General features: G+C 39.1%; 2 protein-coding genes across 2 annotated transcripts in view; one reads left to right on the top strand and one right to left on the bottom strand.

The window, feature by feature from the left end:
• Positions 1-227: 227 nt before the first annotated feature.
• Mcr (macroglobulin complement-related) lies at positions 228-7,110 on the top strand. The gene is given in 7 exon segments (XM_018444258.1): positions 228-432; positions 1,489-1,669; positions 1,765-3,913; positions 3,915-5,744; positions 5,958-6,151; positions 6,230-6,510; positions 6,592-7,110. Coding segments are annotated over 6 exon segments (4,854 nt in total). The 5' UTR covers positions 228-432; positions 1,489-1,493; the 3' UTR covers positions 6,816-7,110.
• A 4,181-nt stretch (positions 7,111-11,291) lies between these two features.
• Positions 11,292-20,944, bottom strand: part of LOC108720317 (synaptic vesicle membrane protein VAT-1 homolog-like) — a 27,208-nt gene continuing 17,555 nt past the window's right edge. The window contains exons 2-7 of the mRNA XM_018444257.1: positions 20,664-20,793; positions 18,543-18,758; positions 14,556-14,704; positions 14,275-14,434; positions 13,613-14,039; positions 11,292-13,516 (exon numbers count right to left, since the gene is read on the bottom strand). Coding sequence (XP_018299759.1) covers positions 13,491-13,516; positions 13,613-14,039; positions 14,275-14,434; positions 14,556-14,704; positions 18,543-18,758; positions 20,664-20,793 — 1,108 coding nt within the window. The 3' untranslated portion in view covers positions 11,292-13,490. The remainder of the gene's footprint in view (positions 13,517-13,612; positions 14,040-14,274; positions 14,435-14,555; positions 14,705-18,542; positions 18,759-20,663; positions 20,794-20,944) is intronic.

Raw genomic sequence — 20,944 nt, 5'->3', positions numbered from 1 at the left:
GTTGTAAGTTTCCTTCGCGCTAATTGGATCATACTTTTAGATCTAGAAGAATGGTCCTATCTCAGCAGACAATCATAAAACGGTTGCAAAACTGTTGAGTCTGCTGAACGCAGCTAATGCTAGCAACAGTAGCACAACTTGCCGTTGCTCACAGACGACAAACGAGGGCGCTTTTCCGATCCCATATTCCCATCCCCCGCGCGTCTCCACTGTCGGCACTGTCACCAACTCACCAGTAACAATAAACTCCAAGTTTGTAACGGGCCACTCCTCTTGTTGGTGACTCCACGCGATGTGTGTAACCGATGTGCCTGACGTCTTGGCTTGAGTATCCTCGTTCGTAGGCGCGCGTCCTGAGTGCGGTGATGCTAATCGTGCGCGACGCACGCTGACACGGCGGATTAGACTTGATCAGGAAATCGTGATCCCGAGGTGAGCGCCGATGACACGCGAGTCGAGGAATGTGCGTTTGGGCGTTGACCGCCGCGCGCCGCCTAACCCCGCAAGAGCGATTCCGTTTCGCGTAATTTTTTAACGTATCGTCGGCTACAGCGGCCGGAAAGCGATGATACCGTCTTATTAAATAACACAGAAAATCGACCACGTCTTACAAGTCGTAACGTATTGCCCATAAAAGGCTGACACATATATGTGTCAAAAGTTGTATTTATTTACGTCATGGATTTTTAATATGGCTAATATAGGGGACAATTGACTGTAATTGATGTTATGAGGCACGTTCTAATTCTGAGTGTTTCCCAGGTGTCATGTTTATTCTTGGCAGAGAAGGCAGCTTTGCAATTGTTGTAAAATTCTTCATTGTAATTGATTTATACATTTAAATTTAAGGGTAAGACCAGCTATATTAAAGAATTTTACAACAGTTGGAAAGCTGCTATTGCTCCGTTAAATGCAATCTTTGTTTAACATTCGATGACCAATAAGGATAAAATGATATCTAGGTGGCATTCAGATGAGAATCTAAACCTAGCTTGAATGCTTTCTGCAAAGGCTATTCTAAAATTAACTGCCAGTTGAGCTGCCACTACTAAAATATTATAGTGTACTCAATGTAAACTATAGATTTTCGGTATTGAATGTTGGAACACAGCCAAAGAGACACAGATAACATAGTACAACACAGTGAATTATTACATTTTTGTTTAACATTAAACAAAAATAAAATGATTACTATGTTGTTCTATGTTTTTTACTGGGCTATGTTCTAAACTGTGGCTACAGTAATCAAAATTATAGTTTATGTGATGTCAATCATAGTTTTGGTTACAGTAGTTCTGTTCTGGAATATATTCTTAGAAAGCATCATATATCATCACTCTTGTGTTGTCCACAAATTGATCCTTGTGTCATTTCGCTTTTTGACACAAACAGGTTTTAGTTTTTTTTCACAACATCCAAGAGAGCGTCTTAAAAGTATTTTCGAATATTTTCATAGAATATAAATTAATAATGAATTATATATTTCAGAAAAAATGTTAGTCTGGATCCTCTTATTGTTCTTGGGTTCTGGAAATGGCCAGTTTACCCAGGAGCCAACAGAATCCACCCCCAGACTTCCATGGAATCGTTATGACGAATGGGATCAGAATGCAGGCTTTGGATTCCGGAATCCTTCAGGCCAAAATGAAAACGTTATAATTAAAGACTCGTGAGTATCGCTATGTTGAATATGTAACAATGGAAAAAGATATTATTTGAATAAGAAATGATTTAACATAATGAATATTTTTCATTTATTTGCAGCACATATTTCATTGTTGCGTCTCGCATGGTTAGGCCAGGTCAAGTGTACAGACTTGCTGTGAACATTCTTCATAGCCCGCTGCCTATGATGGTACGTACATCCATTCAACGAAATGGTGTGGAAATAGCGGCGGATCATCAAGAAGTAAAGGAGGGTATACCTGAAACTTTAATGATGCGCATGCCACCCACTTCCGTGGATGGTGACTATAAATTGCGGGTAGAAGGGTTGTTTAACAGTTTAACAGGTGGCCAAGCCTTTTTAAATGAAACCAAACTGATATTCTCGCAACGTTCCATGACCATTTTTATACAATTGGACAAACCCGTGTATATGCAGGGCGATACAGTACGTTTTAGAACGATCCCAATCGATACAGAGTTGAAAGCTTACGATAATCCTGTGGATGTATATATGTTAGATCCAAATAGAAGGATTATGAGACGGTGGCTCAGCAGACAGAGCAATCTGGGTACGGTGTCGCTATCGTACCAGCTTTCTGATCAACCGGTTTTTGGAGAGTGGATCGTGCAAGTAATAGCTCAGAATCAAGTGGAGGAAAAGAGATTTCTTGTAGAAGAATATTATCAAACGCGTTTCGAAGTCAATGTCACGATGCCAGCGTTCTTTTTCGACAACGATCCCTATATTTACGGTATCGTTCAGGCAAATTATACATCGGGCGCACCGGTGAGAGGTAATTTGACTCTAAAAGCCAGTTTTAAGCCACTGGATAGAATACGCACTTCCTCAGCGGCGATCGAACCAGTCGAGAGATACTTCAACTTCAACGAGTATTATCCATCATGGTTTAGGATACTTAATTTCTATGAGGAGAGAGTACCAGTACTGAGATTCTTCAATGGAACGTATCACTTCCGATATCCTATGCAGGAATTGTTGGGCTTCGCTCCGTCGATTGACGGAATGGAAGTCACTGTGGTCGCGACAGTGGGTGAGAGATTTTTAGACGAGGTGATCGTCGGTTACTCTAAGGCAAGGATCTTCAATTCCACCACAAAGATTCGTTTCCTTGGTGGCAGTCCACAGATCTTCAAGCCAGCGATGCCGTTTACTTTGAATTTAGTTGCATCTTTCCACGACAACTCGCCACTACGGTCCACGCAGCTCAGGGACGCCATGATGGAGATCCGCGCAGACATTGAGATGCGATCTGGCGGACGTCGCAACATTGACATCGAATATCCGAGAGCATCACCAGAACATGCGGACGCGTGGGTCGTGAAAATGAATCTCAGGAAACAGCTCGGGCTAGAATCTGATCGCGCCAATCAAATTCTGGACGACATCTCCTCTATGAGGGTTCATGCGCATTTTACTGATGGCGAGGGTTACAGAACTCAGACCGAGCTGCTACTGCTCGCCCATGATTCTCCGAATATGAAGCACATCAAGATATCAACATCTACCGAAAATCCCAAAGTCGGCCAATACATGGTATTCCATGTACAGACTAATTTCTATATTGATGTCTTTAACTATCTCGTCATGTCTAAAGGCATCATACTTCTGACTGGTGAAGACAATATGCAGCACAATATAAAAACTTTCGCGATTCCTCTGAGCCCTGAGATGGCTCCTGTCGCAACGGCGGTGGTGTATTATGTGGGCCGTCATGGCGAAGTTGTTGCAGATTCCCTGACTTTCCCAGTAAACGGCATCTCGCGCAATAACTTTACTGTGTTTATCAACAACAAAAAGGCAAGAACGGGCGAGCGCGTTGAGATAGCCATTTATGGCGAACCTGGCGCCTACGTCGCTTTATCGGGCATCGACCGTTCATTCTACACTATGCAAGCAGGCAATGAGCTGTCATATGCAAACGTAATCTCAAAGATGGCTCACTTTGATGAGGAGACCAACGGCACGCACACGCACACTTGGCAGTATCACGACGGTGATCCGGATGAGATGATATATTTTCCATCCTCCACCTTTGGTATTGACGTCAATCGCACATTTGATTATATTGGCCTAGTCGTCTTCACGGATGCTATGTTATACCGACGACCCGATACGTGCAATCGAACGCAAGGTTACGGCGAATGCTTAACTACAGGTCGTTGCTACAGGTTGGAGAAAAAATGCGATGGTGTATTTGATTGTGAGGACGGCACAGACGAGGCGCGATCGAATCCAAAGGCACTATGAGAATGTTTGGCTGTGGAAAGATATCAACATCGGCCCGCATGGCCGACAGATCTTCAACCTGGATGTACCACGGAGACCAGTACATTGGATGGTCACCGCTTTCAGCATGTCGCCTAGTATCGGATTTGGTATGTTACCGAAGGCGCTAGAGTATACCGGAGTCTTGCCGTTCTATATAAACGTGGAGATGCCAGCTCACAGCAGACAAGGCGAGCAAATTGGTATTCGTGTGTCCGTCTTCAATTACATGCACTACAATATCGAGGCAACAGTGGTACTGGCGGGATCCAAAGACTATAAATTTGTTCACGTTGAGGACAATGGCATTGTGCAGTCGTACAAACCGCGTACCTCTTTTGGCGAGCATCAATTTTTCATCTGGATTCCTGCTCAAGATGTCAATATTGTTTATCTGCCTATCGTACCAGTAAGACTTGGCGACATTAAAATTCACGTTTATGCGACTACTCTAATCGGTAGGGATTCGGTGACTCGCAACCTGCATGTTGAAGCAGACGGAGTGCCGCAATATCGACATCAATCGATTTTGCTGGATCTTAGCAATCGCGCCTATATACAAGAATACCTGCACGTGAACGTTACTGAAACCCCGATCATACCATACGATGAGAGCCGTTACTATGTATTCGGATCTAACAAAGCAACCATCAGTTTGGTTGGTGATGTAGTGGGGCCTATCTTCCCGACAATGCCGGTGAATGCAACGAGCCTTATAAATCTGCCGATGGACTGTGCCGAGCAGAACATGTTCAGTTTTGCCGCTAACATGTATACCACCCTATATATGCGCTTGATCAATCAACGTAATCGCACACAAGAAAAGGAAAGTTTCTACTACATGAACATTGGCTATCAAAAACAGTTATCGTTCATGAATCCCGACGGATCTTTCAGCTTTTTCCGCACTGACTGGAATCAATCAATGCCGAGTGTTTGGCTGACGGCATTCTGCGCACGAATTTTCCAAGAGGCTAGCTTCTATGAGTGGGAGAATTTCCTTTACATTGATCCCGAAGTGATTTCCCAAGCGATTTCTTGGATATTGAAACATCAGACACCGGAAGGCGCATTCTACGAAGTAACCTGGTTACCAGATCGAAAGATGAACAGCTCCTTGAACTATAAAGATGACATAATCGCCCATCGAAACATCAGTCTCACCGCTCATGTACTCATCACACTGCAGAGTGTCAAGGATCTCACAGGTGGCTTAGGTTCTCAAGTGGCCCTGAGCGCGGCCAATGCTATCAAATGGTTGGAGAGGAACCTGAAGTTGTTGGAAGAGCGCGGTAAACCTTATGAGGTAGCAATAGTGGCCTATGCACTCTTGGTGGCGAAAGCCTCTACTGCCGAGCAAGCCTTCACTATCCTAGCGCGACACGAACGGAGAGAGGGCGAATATAGGTACTGGGGCAGAGAACACGTACCGCCTCCTCCGACTAAGATGGAGAATCAGAAGCAGTTTAGACTGCCACGCTTACCCTTCGATTACGATTCAGAGAACATAGAGACGACTTCGTACGCGCTACTTGTTTACGTCGCCCGACAAGAACTTATGTTAGAACCGATAATGAGATGGCTGAATGTACAGAGATTAACGAACGGTGGATGGGCCTCCACTCAGGATACTGTTTGGGCGATGAAGGCACTAATGGAATATACCGTCAGATCGAGAATCAGGGACGTCAGTTCGCTCACTGTAGATATAGAATTTAGTTCCGTAATAAACAAGACCGAGACATTGACCGTGAATCACAAAAATCTAGCGAAACTTCAAACTATTGAGGTATGTAACATTTTGGCTACGGTCCACTTAATGCTACAAATACTTGAAAGCATTTTTTTATTAGCCAATTAGTAAAATTCTTTTTTCCGATTGGTCAATCCGAAAGCTTCAAAGTATTTATAGCGCCAAGTGGATCGCACCATTTGAGACACGTTCATGTTTCGTGAAACGTATTAAAACGACGCTTTAATTACACGATTATCATTTTTTCAGATCCCGCAAGCGTGGGGAATCGTGAAAGTGCAGGCGAAGGGTGCAGGTTACGCCATTCTACAGATGCACGTGCAATATAACGTTGATATAAAGAAATTCCAAACAGAACCGCCGATCAAAGCCTTCGATCTAGTCACTAGAGCGAATTTCCATGGCAGAAATCAGTCTCACATCTCGTATCTTTGCTGTCAAAGGTGAGATTGCATATAATCATAATAATATCTCGCCTTATTTTTATATCCATAATAAAAATGTGTTACGTTTCCACACAGATGGACGAATCTCAACGAATCTACGCGATCCGGCATGGCTGTGTTGGATGTAGCTGTACCAACCGGTTACATAATCCAGCAGCAAACTCTAGATGGATACATCCTATCGAAACAAGTAAGGAATCTCCAGAGAGCACGTTTCCAAGAAAGAAAAGTGCTCTTTTACTTCGATTATCTAGACAGCGAAGAGACGTGCGTAAACTTCACGATGGAACGTTGGTATCCAGTCGCAAATATGTCGCGATACCTTTCCATTCGCGTTTACGATTATTATGCGCCAGGTATTTATATATTTTCACTAAATTTAACTTGCTTATATTGCGATTGATATGCATATTGATATTTATTTACCTTTTTTTCAGAACGCTTCAACGAATCTATATTTGACGCACTGCCTACATACACATTGAATATATGCGAGGTTTGCGGTAGCTCCCAGTGCCCTTACTGCCCAATTTATAATGCTGCCATGCTATTAAGTACACCAACAGGTTTCCTGCTTATCGCATCGCTCATCGTAACAATAACAAGATACTTCCGAACGCAGCAATTCGGCGACGACCTATTAACAGCAAGCTCTATTTAGCGGTAATGTAAAGGTAAAAGTATTCGATTCTTATCCAATTGCCATAATTTGCCTCTGCTAATGGAGCACAAATATGGAACGTTACAATAATCAGAACATAGTACATGTCCACGAATCTCATTACTATAAATATCTGAGGACCGTTTTATATAACTTTTCAAATATGACATACGTATGCAATGACTAATGTTAATGATGAGTTTTAAGTCTCAATTTCTATTTCCAGTGGAGCTAATCACTTTATAATTTTAACTGTTTTTGTACGAAAATTTTGCTCATGCTGAAGATTTTTTGCTGCACAGTCTATTGTAGCTCAGGATATTTTGTAATTATAAAAATCTCATGATTTTTTTTTATATACCTATTTTTATATAGTTTCGCACCTTCAAATAATAACTGTAGAAGATCATTTTCAAGAGTGAAATAAGAATAATTAATATTTTGTTGCTTGCTTGAAGTAATATAAATATAGTTTTAAAAAATTTTTTAAGGCTGAAGTTTAATTGAAAAGAGAAAATTTTGTTTCTTGTAACTGCAATTTATATTTACAGCTGTAATTTGATACAACTAATGTGAAATAAATTTATCGTTTATTTATATAGCCGCAACAGTTTGGTTGCGTTATGCCGTTCGAAAACTATTATAAATATTATTAAATAAATGTTAGAAAACTTTATTTTACATGTACATGTTTATTTATATTTTACAAAGTTTGCAACTAGTAAACGAAATCGGCGAAAAGACATTCGTGCAATGTTTCTGGACTGTATATTTCTTTTATCAGAAGATGAAAACTAACATTAAATTCTAATCTTTACTATCAATTATTCATATTTTGTGAAGATCAATATATCCATTATTTTCCAGGAAACTTGCTTCTATTCGATACTCTCAACTAAGAATGCTGTAAATTTAAATACTTAAGTATAATAAGTATATTTAAATATACACTTAGTATAATTTAATTATACAAAGCGCACAAAACTGATTCATAAGATTGCACGATCAAAAATAATCATTTCTGGAAGTATTAATGTATTTTATATAATTTCGTGCATTTTTTATATAATGTCCATATTTTTATATATTATTTAACGATTAGGTATATTATTATCTATAAATATTATCCGTCTTGTTTGTAATTTTAAATCTTTAAATCTTAAAATGCATGAAATTTTTATGTTTTACATGATTATGGCATTGTACTTTTGGAGGCAAAGCATCTGAAGTACAAAATCAAGTGTAATAGTTGCAGCCGGCGATTTTCGTCAGCTACACTATTAACTATTATTACCAAAAGATTTACTGCAAGTGTTCATAGTGGCTATATGAATATACCGAAAAAAATATATTAATTTCAGGTTTTAATAAGCTGTCATATAAATTGCTTTTTTATGTTTTTTTCTGTCAGTAATTTTTATAGCTTGAAGATTATTTCTTCCTAATATTTCTTACTCTGTTTTGCGAAGTTATTCGTAGATCGTGCTTTCATAGTACTCGTTAATATTCTTAATTTTAAAAATTAATTTCTGCTTCTCATATTGTTTTAATTCTCAAATATAAGAAAAGGATCAATTAAAGAGATATACAGAACAAGTTAATGTGATCGGCAAACTGTGTAAATAGTAGCGTAGGAAAAACAGATGTATTCCAGCCCGATTCACAAAATCGGGTAAATGATACCGTCCTGTTTATATATACATACTTACGTATAAAGAGATTTTTATGCCGTCCCTTGATAATTAGTGCCTGAAGAGTTATACAATTATGTGTATAAATATGTATCTGTTTTGAAACAAACATCAAAGATCTATTTTAATAACATAGCACATAAATATGTATATTACAAGATATATATATATATTAAAGTTTAGATTTTAATTAGTATAATTAGTTACGTGTCATACTGGTGCGCTTTAAGGGTCTATTTTGGATTTAAAATGTTATCTATTGCAAAACGGCAAATTTTTATCCATTTGAAAAATTTATTTATTACACGCGACTCAATATACTGGCACTATTAATAAACGAAACCCTTAAAACACATCCGTGTGAGGTGAACAATGTCGAGATACCGTCCATGAAGAAGTCTGCTTCACAATACAAATAAAAAAATATATATATATTTAAAATATTTGAATAACAATTTGTTCAAATTGCGAAGAAAATTTTTGCACGATATATCGCGTGTTAAGGCGCTTTTTTTTAGTTACTAACGAAATCGACATTTAACATGTTGGATATATATATATATATTTTTAAGTTTTACAACCTTTATACGAATGAACAATAAAAAAATATGTATGTATTATTATGTCTTAATATGCTTTTTTTCCCAGGACCCAGTTTTTAATTAATCAGTTTTATTTAAGAAAAATAAAGGTGTGGCACGTATCTTTGTGTGAAAGCGGTTGATCACTAATTTCAGAAACAATAAAATTAATGCACATTTGATAAAAGATTACAGAATTCAGAAATGTAGGAGAAAAAAAAGGATGTAATAAAGTTCCATTGGCCTGTTTTTGAAGCAATCTTTAATATAGCAACATAGTCAGTCTTACAGTAATAAGCCAAAAATACAATCTATATATCAAGCTTGATGGGGAACGGGCGAAGGTATTCTTTCCTTCTTTCGTGAGTATCTTCGGCGAGGCTGGTCGCAACCCAAGAGTCTCACACAGCCAGAAAAAGCGCGTCGCTTTCGCCCGGACCCCTTGACAAATTTTACAATTTTACACAATCATAATGTATCACGTTCGCGAAATTGTAGGTCCTGCTCTCCACTGGTGCGGTTTCGCATAACTAATAAGACGCACAACATTCTTAACTTCCTTTTCTAGCTTTCTCTCTATCGCGCCAAACGGAATGGTCGTAGCTTTGAGACAAGAATGAAATTATTTTTCCAATATCAAAAAATTATCATTGAAGCTTGGGAACTGATTTCCGCCGCGTATCCCATAAATGAGTCTAAATGAGCAATATTATAAATCTGATTCTTGCGACAATGCAAAATGATTTGATTCTTTGCAAGACGATTTTTAATTCTTGAAATAATTGAATGTGTTTCATACAATTTGCCGTTTGCGTAGATTATCCTACAATTTAAAAGACTTCGAATTCATTTAGTTCATAAAATTTACTATAAAAGATTGAACGATCTAAATTTGCGTCACAGAAATGTGACACATTAAATATATATAGTTTTTTTATAAAATATCTAAAAATTCGATTGCTAAAAACATTCCAGCAACATATAGTTTACATAGCTTTTACGCTTATAATTAAAATATTTCCAAAATAACGTTTCGTATAAGTTACAAGACGTGGTATGATATCAAAAAGAAAATGGTGCACAATTTTTATTCGTTTTTCTATAGATTCGCTTTAGGTAAACATTTCTAAAATTACGACGATCAACTATAATGATCAATATAATAAATCAATAATGAGCTCGGTCTTATTCTTGATTTTTCGTTAAAAGCTAATCATGTAAAACATATCTGAAATATCTCATCTCTTTCATCGAAGAAGAAATAGCTGAGAATATAAGCTATATTAGGTACTAGCTGTACAGAAAATATTGAATGCAATATATTCACGTGGTCGTCCTTCAACCAAGAGAGCGCGAAATATCTCTGGAAACGCAATTTTTTGGCAGTTATACATAAACAATTTGGCTGTTTGATTAATATTATCCCGAAATGACATTCCCTCGCGCTAATCAATCTATGCTTTAAATTCAAAGCCCACGCATCCGATCCCACGTGTAACACCTCGCACAGATCCCGGACTCTTATTCCGACGTTCGGACCTAAGTAAAAAAAAGTAATCAGGGCAGGAGGAAACGATCGATACAAATATATAGATATATTATAATATAATAGAGTTATTTGATGAAACATTTAAAGCCTTACAATAAAATATACAGTATGATGTGTGGTGTCGTCGTATTTCCGTGTGTGAGCGTGTACTCGTGTACTCATGTTCGCCTCATGTGGAATTATCGTGTGTTATCGTTACGTGTTTAAAAGATGTCTCAAAATATGCAGCCACATTTATCATGTTTTTCGCAGTTTTTTCCACACTTTTTTTTGTCTTTTTCTTTTTCAGACTGATACGTTTTTCTCGACGAGTAAGGATTAGTATTATGTACCTTTTGGACCGAGAGATTCGATACGGCAGTTGATTCTTGGCGCTTACGCACGCCTCTTCCAAGATGAACTTGAGATTAGCGCGCGAAATATCGTCGACACATATCTTCCCCCTCGTCCACGTGACTCTTTTTCATCTCGTATAGTGATTTGTATAATATAGATATCGGTATACAGAGCTAGTATCAAATCCTAACGAAATCGGCTACATCAAAATTGTTCCAACATTCCGGAGAGATATGCACACTTTGTTCTGCGTCGGCCAGCTCCTCTACCGAGCCGCGTTCCGTCGAGGACACGCCCTCGAGATCATTTTCTTTTACTTCTACTTCCTTTCTTCCTTTTTTTTCGCTTTACCTCCTCGAAACTCACGAGAATCCTTAATCTTTCGTTTATATTACTACGAAACCTTCTCGTTTAACAGATCATCATTAGTAACGCATCCTTTACTGTTTATTCGCACAGAACGGCCTACGATACATCGCATAATATATCACGGCCAGTTGGAAAACTAACTCGAAAAATTCGAAAGTCGAAGAAAAATCCACATTGCGGATTTTAACATAATTTATCGGACTGCCAGTCACGCGTTCGGTGTCCAAGCGACACAATTACATTCACGCGAGTATGCAATAATTAAAAAATGAGGCCTTTGCGTACTTTGAATTGTCATTCCTTTTCCGTAGAAAAAAAAAGAACGATATACTCTACGATGCTAATTCATTAAATTACTCTTCATGTACATATGTTGATGCAACGTCATTAAAATGTTTATAAAATTTCATTTAAACGATAAAAAGTTACTCGGAGTCTTTAAAATACATTATCGATTTGTATAATCTGAATAAAAACGACGAGACATGCGTATTGTATGAGCACTTATGCTCGGTGTTCCTTTCGTTGAAACTGATTCGAAAGTCTCTCTTTTACGTAGAAATAATAATACGCCAACATTTACTAAGATAATTCTCAAAGCACTTCTTCTGTGCCGAGCAATGTCTCTATTAGGCTTTTACAATTTCAAGCCATAATTAGTCAGTCTAATTACATTTTTCGCTTAATTAATTTATGTTATACATCAGTTAATCCTTTATGATTCTTTCAGATTAGATATTAAATCTGATCGTTATCCAAACTTTGTAGCGCATGGTAAACATCAACGAATGCATTTTTTTCTTAAATAGTTTTACATTGCATCGGATTTTCAAGATTCGATCAAATATCTTGAAAGCATCTCGTTGATATATCGTTGCAGAGATCAGTACATATCAGTGATTTGAAGAAAGAGATAGAATCCCGATTATAGAAAAATACCGATTGCAATGAGTTTTCAGGCAGTTACGTTTAGACACTTCAATTTTTTTTACCTTTAAATTTTTGCGTAGGAAAATCTTGAAGACTATAATTAATTTTACATAAAAACTACAAAGTATGAAAGAGTATGAAAAAAGAGTGTCTAAATTTCAGCGAAATGCCCCATATATATAATGCTAAATATTACTCTTGACTTTCATGACTATATCATTAAAATTTAAAAGGATATTTCATCGTGACAAAAGCATCACGATGAATAATAAGGTGGCGTAAAAACATCTTTAATACATAAAATTTACATACGAAAGTAATGCAGCCCCGCGTTTAGCTTTTCTCCACGGAAACTAGCACAATATGTTATTTTATCCCATTAAATTACAAATAGAGGTAATATTATATTAATGTAAGAGATTGTTAGTATATAGATATCATAATAGCAGCGATAGTATTCAATACAAATAGACAGAGCAAAGTAGATAGATTGTTGGATAATCCACAATTATTAAACTGCTTATTATTATGTCGTCTTTACGATTGTTTGATAAGTACGGAAAGGTTGTTACCATTTCCTAAAATGACAATAACAATAATAAAAGAAAAGGTCCAAGCTGTCTAATAACTATCTAGTATCCAACAATTGTTTACTTAACTCTTCGCAAAATTAACCATTTGGTCGGTGTGAAAAAATAAACATAACGTTTTTATATTCTGTAAACTACTGTGGACCGCATCAAGATTGTTATTTCTATTTGGTTGATTCTCTCGTCTTTATGCAATATGCTGGTTGATTCTCTTGTAACTCGCATGAACTCTTAATCTCAGCACAAATGTAAGTAGAATATATACATGCAGATGATAAAAGAAAGGACACCCATTTCGACGTAAAAGAAAAGCAGTGTATAGCTTACAGTGCAAGCGATCAATTACTCGCTAAATTGAAACTTTAAATTCCATGTTCTACAAATAACAATTCGAAGAGAGAGATTACCTTTTCTTCATTATATTATTAGGTCATACAATATGAATTACAATTCTCTCATTGTGGATCATCTGCATGTAAATTCTACGCGATGCCATCTGTGGATTTCTCAAATTTATCATTCTCTCGGATAACAGCGATGGATCTCTCAGCAATAGTACTTTCCTGGGAATTCTTGATGTTTATGGGTATCATTTCTTTGTTCTTATAGGATTAGTTACTACTGCTAATTCAGCTAGATTCCTTCTCTTTCGAATCTGGAACAGGAAACGCGGGCGAGTCTTTGGACATTTGATTCTCGAAAGATTACACGAAATAACGTAATATTAATTTGTCATATTCTACTTTCTTACCGCTATCAGATTTGTCTTCTGAGGTACCGTTTGTCAATTCGGGTTCCTTCTTCTTCTCCCCTTCCTCCGACTCTACGCTAGACGCCTTTTTCTCCTCCTGATTCGCGGCCTTCTTGTCTTTCGCTTTGCCCTTAGCCGGCGTAGCTGGTTTGGGCTTCGGCTCCAGACTCGGATCCAGCACGATCTTACCGATGTTCTTGCGATCGTGCATTTTTTGCATGGCCTCGGGCACATCCTCGAGTGCCCATGTTGAATCCACCGTTGGCTTGATCTTGCCCTCGCTCCACAGCGTGTACACTTGATTCACCGCCCGTCGAACGAACGCGTGACTACCTTGCTGGTACATCAAGTGGCGTAGATTCAATCCGGACAATGTCTTGTTTTCATCGAACAGCTTTATGGGCGACACTTTATCGACTTGCCACCACTAAACAGCATATAATAAAACGTGCATGGATATGGCAGAGATATAATCCTAAGGAAGTTATTATTACTCCAGAGAAAATCTTCACATAAATAACAAGACGATTCAAGAAAGAATATCAAAACTTATAAAATCTTACACTAAAGTATTAAAAGATACTTTATACATGAGATACAAAATGCTTTTGTTTGATCAATACGAATGAGAAATTGATATATCTAAAAGCTGAGTTACGTACTGATCGTGCTGCGGAAAAGAAACTCTTAGTTTCCCCGGTGACGACGTTGCTGGATCCATAGAGAATGTACTTGCCCATTGGCTTCAAGAGGGCGTAGCCCTTGTTACATTCTTCGCCGCATAGACAATCTAAAACGATGTCTATACCTTCCGGGGAGATTCTAAACAAGCATAGACACGTATAAAAAATGTATAAGAATTCTCTCTAGACCTTTTAATATTGACTGTATTCTCAATGGAAAGAAAACAAAATATTAATTATGTGCGACATCATCTACGTACTTTCTGACTTCGTTGCTGTAATCCGCACCGCGTTCCAGAAGATAATCGATAGTTCCAGCATTTTTAAGAGCCTCATGCTTTGATTTGCTGCACACGCCTAAGATGGTTACGTCCTTCACGGTTTTCGCGAGCTGTACCACCGCTTGACCCTAAATTGAATGAAAAATAATGTTTCTCATCGATATGGTCCAAATCAATTTAACAGCGAAGATCGAAAATCAGCAGAAGTATATAGAGAAACAGAACAGACAGTTATAGTCTCCCTTTTTGCAACGTACGCTACTTTTTGTCGAGAAAATCCAGTTACGCGTCGAATTGCACGGGCGGCGTCGGGCCGCTACTTGTAACGCTATGTCTTGGGAAAGGATGAGACGGGATTAAAGGAGAAGAAAAAAAGAACGCGCTGGCCGCGTGCACAGCCGTTCGAGATTTTCAACAGAAGCGGCATACATTATTTCCGAGAATCGCGCTCGCTGCTTTCCATTTCTCTCCGCCCCTTGTCGAGAATTCGATACCCGGCGACCGAGCCGATGCCAGAGTGCCCCGAAGGCTCGAAGAAGAGTATAAATGAAAAAAAAAAGAGTCAAGCAAAAAGGGAGAACGGAAGAAAGAAAGAAAGAGGGAGAGAGAAGAAAGCAAGAGACAAAGACAGAACAGATCATTTAGAATCCCTAAATAATTATGAAAAGTATATTTCGGTTTTTTAATAATTATATCCCGTTTTTTCGAAGATGTTTGTCATTTCGTTGTTGTATTTGCTAACTTAAAAATTATTATACAATATAAAACATATACGCGAAAAAAAATCCCCATGAAATATTTTATAGCAACGTTGCATCTTCATCGGCGACGCCTCACGAGCCGCAAAGAGCGGAAGCTTTCTTCTCGCGCGTAGACACAACGATTTAATTAATATTAACCGATCCACGGACTCGAAGAACAATGTCGTCCATCGCTCCTCATTCGGTCCCCCTTGTCTCCTTCTTGCTCCCTTGTTCATCGAGACATCGAGGAGGATGAGAGCCGCATGTATGTAGAAGCGATAATTCATGCTCAACGACGACAATGGATTCCACACGAGCAAGAGAAACGCGAGCACTCTCGCGCTGCGATTTCCCGCGTATTAGTCGCGAGAAAAACTGGTCACGTACGATGGAAAAGCTTCAGAAGAGGCCACACTTGGCCTATGAAAAATATACCATTTTCTGATCACGTCGGAGGACTTTCCCTCTCTTGTGAGTCTTTCAGATTCAGACGGATCGCGTCATATCTCTTCCGCTCGTCTCTCCTATATGAACAATGTCTGAGTACCGCCTCCGGTACTTTCATGTAGCTCGAGAGACAGATGCATTGAGCACGTTGCGAGAATACGGGAATGTCAACAAGCACCGTTTGCCATGTGCTCGTTTCATGAGAATAATAGCTGATATATCGCTACTCGATGGCTATTTATAGTACAAATGAACGGTTGGATCGATTTCAGGAACGACCTTAATTGTCGTTTAATTGATTCTTTATCCTCTCCAACAGCTGGAACTGAAGAGATGAGAAAAAACCATCAACCATCCATCATGTCCCCTATAATAACATCCATCATGTCCCATATAACAACATCCCAAAAATCGTAGCTGGTTTCTCGACGTACAAAGTCTGATTTTAATAAAGAAATATATAATTCTCTCTCTAAATACATTTCTCGTTCGAAAATATTTTCGTGAAGCATTTCGAAGCAGAGTATAAGCCGCTGCAGAAATTGGTTGTAATTAAGCCCTTCTATAAAATATCATTAATCACAAGAGGAAAAAAGGCGAAGAAGAGAACCCAAGGGCACACAAAAGTCAACAAAAAAATCAAAATTACTTTATTTTCATTCTTAACATCAATCAACAGTCAGATTTTGTAACCAAAAATCATCATTTTGAGTTTCATAACGTCAAAATAAAGTCATTTTGATTTTCTCTTGACTTAGGCTCGTTTCTAGCAATGTAGATGAACTTTAATCTCGGTTCAACTTACTTCTCATTTTTTCTAATTCTTAGAACTAGAAAAAGATGAAGAGTAAGTTGAATCGAGATTAAAGTTAATCTACATGGATAGAAATGAGCCTTAGTGTGTTCTTTGGGAAAGAGAACGGATCAGGTCGTCAGGTATACACGTGGCATTGTGTCGGTGCGGTGTGAAAGCAGCTTAAAGCCGCGCCACGTGGTAGTAATGTGCCAGTGATGGTGATGGTAGCAGCGGTAGCGGCGGCGGTGGCGACGGTGGTGGTATGGTCTCAGACGGGTGCGGTCCATGACGGTGGTCGATGAGAGAGCGAAAGGTTGCCTGGCAACCCTCACACCCCGTGCGATTCGCGCACCGGCATCCCCCGGTGGATTTCGCCTTTCGTCTCAACCATCGGGGGTCGAGAGACGGTTGGCGGGAGGGGAGGGGGTGGCTTGTCGTTGGCTTCGGGTGTAACCTGTTGAGTCGTATTGATCCCGACGGTTTTATCTTCTTCTTCTTATCTCCTTCTTTTGCTTCTTCTTCTCGTTCATCGAGATGAGAGAGAGAGAGAGAGAGAGAGAGAAACCACCTCGCATGGCCAATAGAACCCGGAAATACCTCTTGGTACTTTAACTTTCCCTCTATCCCCGCCACCGTCGACTCGTACGAGCGACCACCATCCAACTACCAGTCACTCTCATAAAATTTTGTATTTCGTTCATACCCCGTGCGAGATATTCAAAATCTTCAAGTCGTAGGCGTAGGGTTTAAACTGATCTCCGCGGGCGAGTAAACGAAGCTCGGTAAATTTTATTTCGGTAACTCGTGGAGAGATTCCGCGGGGGAGGAGATTTTATTTCGGTATCCTCGACAGAGGAAAGAGCGTGCAAATATTTATCGTGTAACATTTTGTTTAGGTACTATACTACGGCAATCCCTTACAGATAAATTGACGTTCGCCCGTCGAATTCCCATTATCTTTGTGTTAAAACGTAGCGTAATGAATTTAAAGGAAAAACGTCATAAGTGTGCCGCGTCTTTCGCACGCATATACCGGCTTCTTGTAAAACCGTTCTAGCAATGTATAAGCAATAATGTTAATGACGCTCGCATCTTAGCTATTTAGATGCCGCGGTCGTAACGCTGTTACTTATCGGATTTGTACTGTTCCGAGTAACATACACACGTCTCGAAGACGCCTGGCCGTTTATGTTTACGAGCGGAACATCTTTGTGCGAGACATTAACTCGTTTATACACGCGATACCACGATAAAGCTGTCTAAACTCACGAAAGCACCCCTTCGCAAAGTCGTTATTGTCGGTTGAGCATTTTTGCACGCTAAAACGGAGCTTTCGCTCGTCTACATTCTGTCGCTTTAACGATGAACCGCTGCAAAATTCAAAATTATTATCGTGCTGAGCGTTGTGCCATGAAACTTAATACAATCAAGCGCACAATAGAATATTAATTCATACACGGTGAAGATAATAATATGTGCATTCAGTACAGGTAAAGGTATAGCTTTTACATATCACATGTTAAAATGCTCGAGCCATCTAGCATTTGAACGTGATAATTATAAAATCTCTCAATATATCGAAACGAGCGGAATTATTTATGATAATGATTACGACTGTAGAGGGAATATTAAAAGTCCAATATATTACGTACGATCGAGTGTCGACACTACCTTTATTATTGAAATATACCGAGGCATTTATAAAGAAGAGAAGCGATTAATAAAAAGGAAAAGAGAAAGGGAGACATCGCATCGCGAATAATCAACCATAACAATTACGATACTTTCGTAAGTATACCACGGCACGTCGAGTGCACGTCGAGTTCTTGAAGTCACGATAAAGGATATGCGAGCATGAACAAGGGGTGTAATTAAAAAGTCCAATTCATCATCTCTTCCTTCTCATATCTTTCGAGGGGAGTGATACTCCGGCCCGATAGGAAATACAAATATAAAGAAGAATTCTTCTGTTCGACTTACCACACCGCCGCCGGCGCTATGAAGCAGCAAGCTCTTTCCGGGCGTGAGATGGGCCAGCTCGAAGAGCAGAATGTAAGCTACGGTGTAATTCATAGTGATGGCGGCCGCGTCGAGGTAGCTCATTCCGGGCGGTAGTGCGAAAACGGATGTCGCCGGTACGGCGACCAGCTCCGCCCACGCTTTGTGATCAGGAAGAGCGACCACCCTATCGCCCACCTGTTAAAAAAAGGAAAAAAACCGTCACGTGCATGTTGTGTCTGTCAAAATGCAGAGCATTTATATCAGTCTGCATAATCTTGCTTTAAGAGACCGTAAGCCATAAAGCCGTAAGATCACGAATTAATCAATCACAATCAAATATAAGAAAAGTAATTGACTGTGATTGGTCAATTTTTTACGGTTTTACGGCTTATGACCTCTTTAAAGCAAGGTTGTGGATCTAGATTCATATGGGCTTTCTACAATAAGCCGTTAGTCACCACTCATATCATACTAGTGGTAAGTCAGAATTATAAGTCATAAATCTTAGGAAACTTATCAGAATAAATTATATTAGATATCGTTACGTCACGATATTTTAGCCAATCAAACGAGTGGTAATTCTCAGGACAAATAATAATAGACTATATGATTGATCCGTCATAACGTAATTTAAGTTTTAAATCGTAAGAAATGGAATTTGGCTATCTCCATGCCATCACTGATTACTGACTTATTGTTGTCTTATGACTGAAAACTGAACTTTATTATTAACAACTTATTGTAGAAAGCCCAGCAGTTTTTAAATCACTTTCACAGATGCTAATACCTGAAGAACATTCCGAAGATAGAGACTAGGAAGCTTTTCTCTTAAAGACCGATTTATAAAATTGTCTTTACTTTCATAGGATATACAATCTTTTCAGGGTTAGGTATACAGCGCATAAAATTCCTCGCGTATTTACCGGATCATGATTGGATAAGGAATGTTCAACGATTTTACATTTTGCGGCCTTCTGGAAGACTGAGCGAGCTCATTTTATCGAATTAGACCTCCCGCTATAAAGTATCTTGATAGTCAGGGCGAAGTAGAAACAACAAGCTGACATTACTCTCGACCCGTATGCTTGAAAAGAACGCATTCTTTTCCTCCGCTTTATTATTCTCTCTGACAAGTCGAGGCAGCCCGTTCTACACGCGCTGACCGGATATCTGACTCTACGCGCTTCGAGAAGCTCGCTCGCCTTCTGACCCCGAAAAGACTTTCGTGAGTCGCGAAAATAGACCACCCTGAGCGCACAAGTTTCTCCATACAGCCAGCTGGCGAAAAACATACCTCAAAGAAATTTCGCGAGCTCGAAGCCAGCTTGATTCTCCCCGTAATACGGACAACGTTAAATATGATAACGGGAGTATGCCGCCTTGGGTGATTTTCAAGGATTATTTACGAAGCAACCATTAATACAGCCTCCTGGCGCTTTATCACGTCAGGGATATGGGAAACTTCTGCGTTCTTTTTTTCGCCTGACGTAAAGACGTTTAATAAGCGAAACGACCGCGAGGGGAAAGTAGCCTCTCATTTTATTTATGGCGTCCGTAGTCCGGCCAAGGAAACGTGTTTCGAGAGCTTTCAAAATAATTCAACATTGAGCCGCACATGACGTCAATGCTGAAAATCAATACAGGACTACTATTTCGATACGTAAAAGGCAGCCCTATCATACGGCCGAATCGAATTAGCGCGTTACTTGCTAGTCGTTTAGGCTTATCGAGCCTCTAGTTCTCGTTGAATTCACGGAGGCGATTTTACTCTGCTGATATAAAGGGAAGAGACTGCGCCTTGTAATTCAGTTATACGTACTTCCGTCTGAAGGCGAAGTTTCCGACGCAAGCAAATCTGTATTTCCGCTCACGCGCATTTCGACATTTATACCAATAACATTCGACCCTATTTACGACGCAGCCATTAATCTTCTTTGGAAAGAGAACAGAGGAAGTGAGCAATATAGTTTCCCTCGCGTTTTATTTTTAATTCTTAATGAAATTCCAAATACACATAGAACTTAAAGAAGCAAACTTGTTTACGATTTAAGTTTGCGCACTCGTAATCAGATTCATTAAAAGTTTCGTGCTTGTACTCACTTTGAAATTTTCGACCCCCTCGCCGACTTGCTCAATGTCACCCGCGCACTCTGAGCCCATGATAAACGGGGTCTTCGGAGGCGAGTCGATCGCGCCCTGCCTGGCCATCAAGTCCTGGAAGTTTAATCCGCTGGAAAAAAATAAAAAGAATTTGTCAAATACAATATTCAGACTAATGCAATTCATCTAATTAAATAAAAGAAATCCTACACTGAAAAAAAGATTGGCTGCTGCAGCAAATTAGATGGTAAAATATGGCATAGCATTTTTAATTGGCTGCA

Source organism: Mycetomoellerius zeteki, unplaced genomic scaffold, assembly GCF_001594055.1.
Source record: "Mycetomoellerius zeteki isolate Tzet28-1 unplaced genomic scaffold, Tzet1.0 scaffold149, whole genome shotgun sequence".
Taxonomy (NCBI): domain Eukaryota; kingdom Metazoa; phylum Arthropoda; class Insecta; order Hymenoptera; family Formicidae; genus Mycetomoellerius; species Mycetomoellerius zeteki.
The sequence above is the reverse complement of the archived record's forward strand: the minus strand, read 5'-3'. Positions and strand labels throughout refer to the sequence as shown.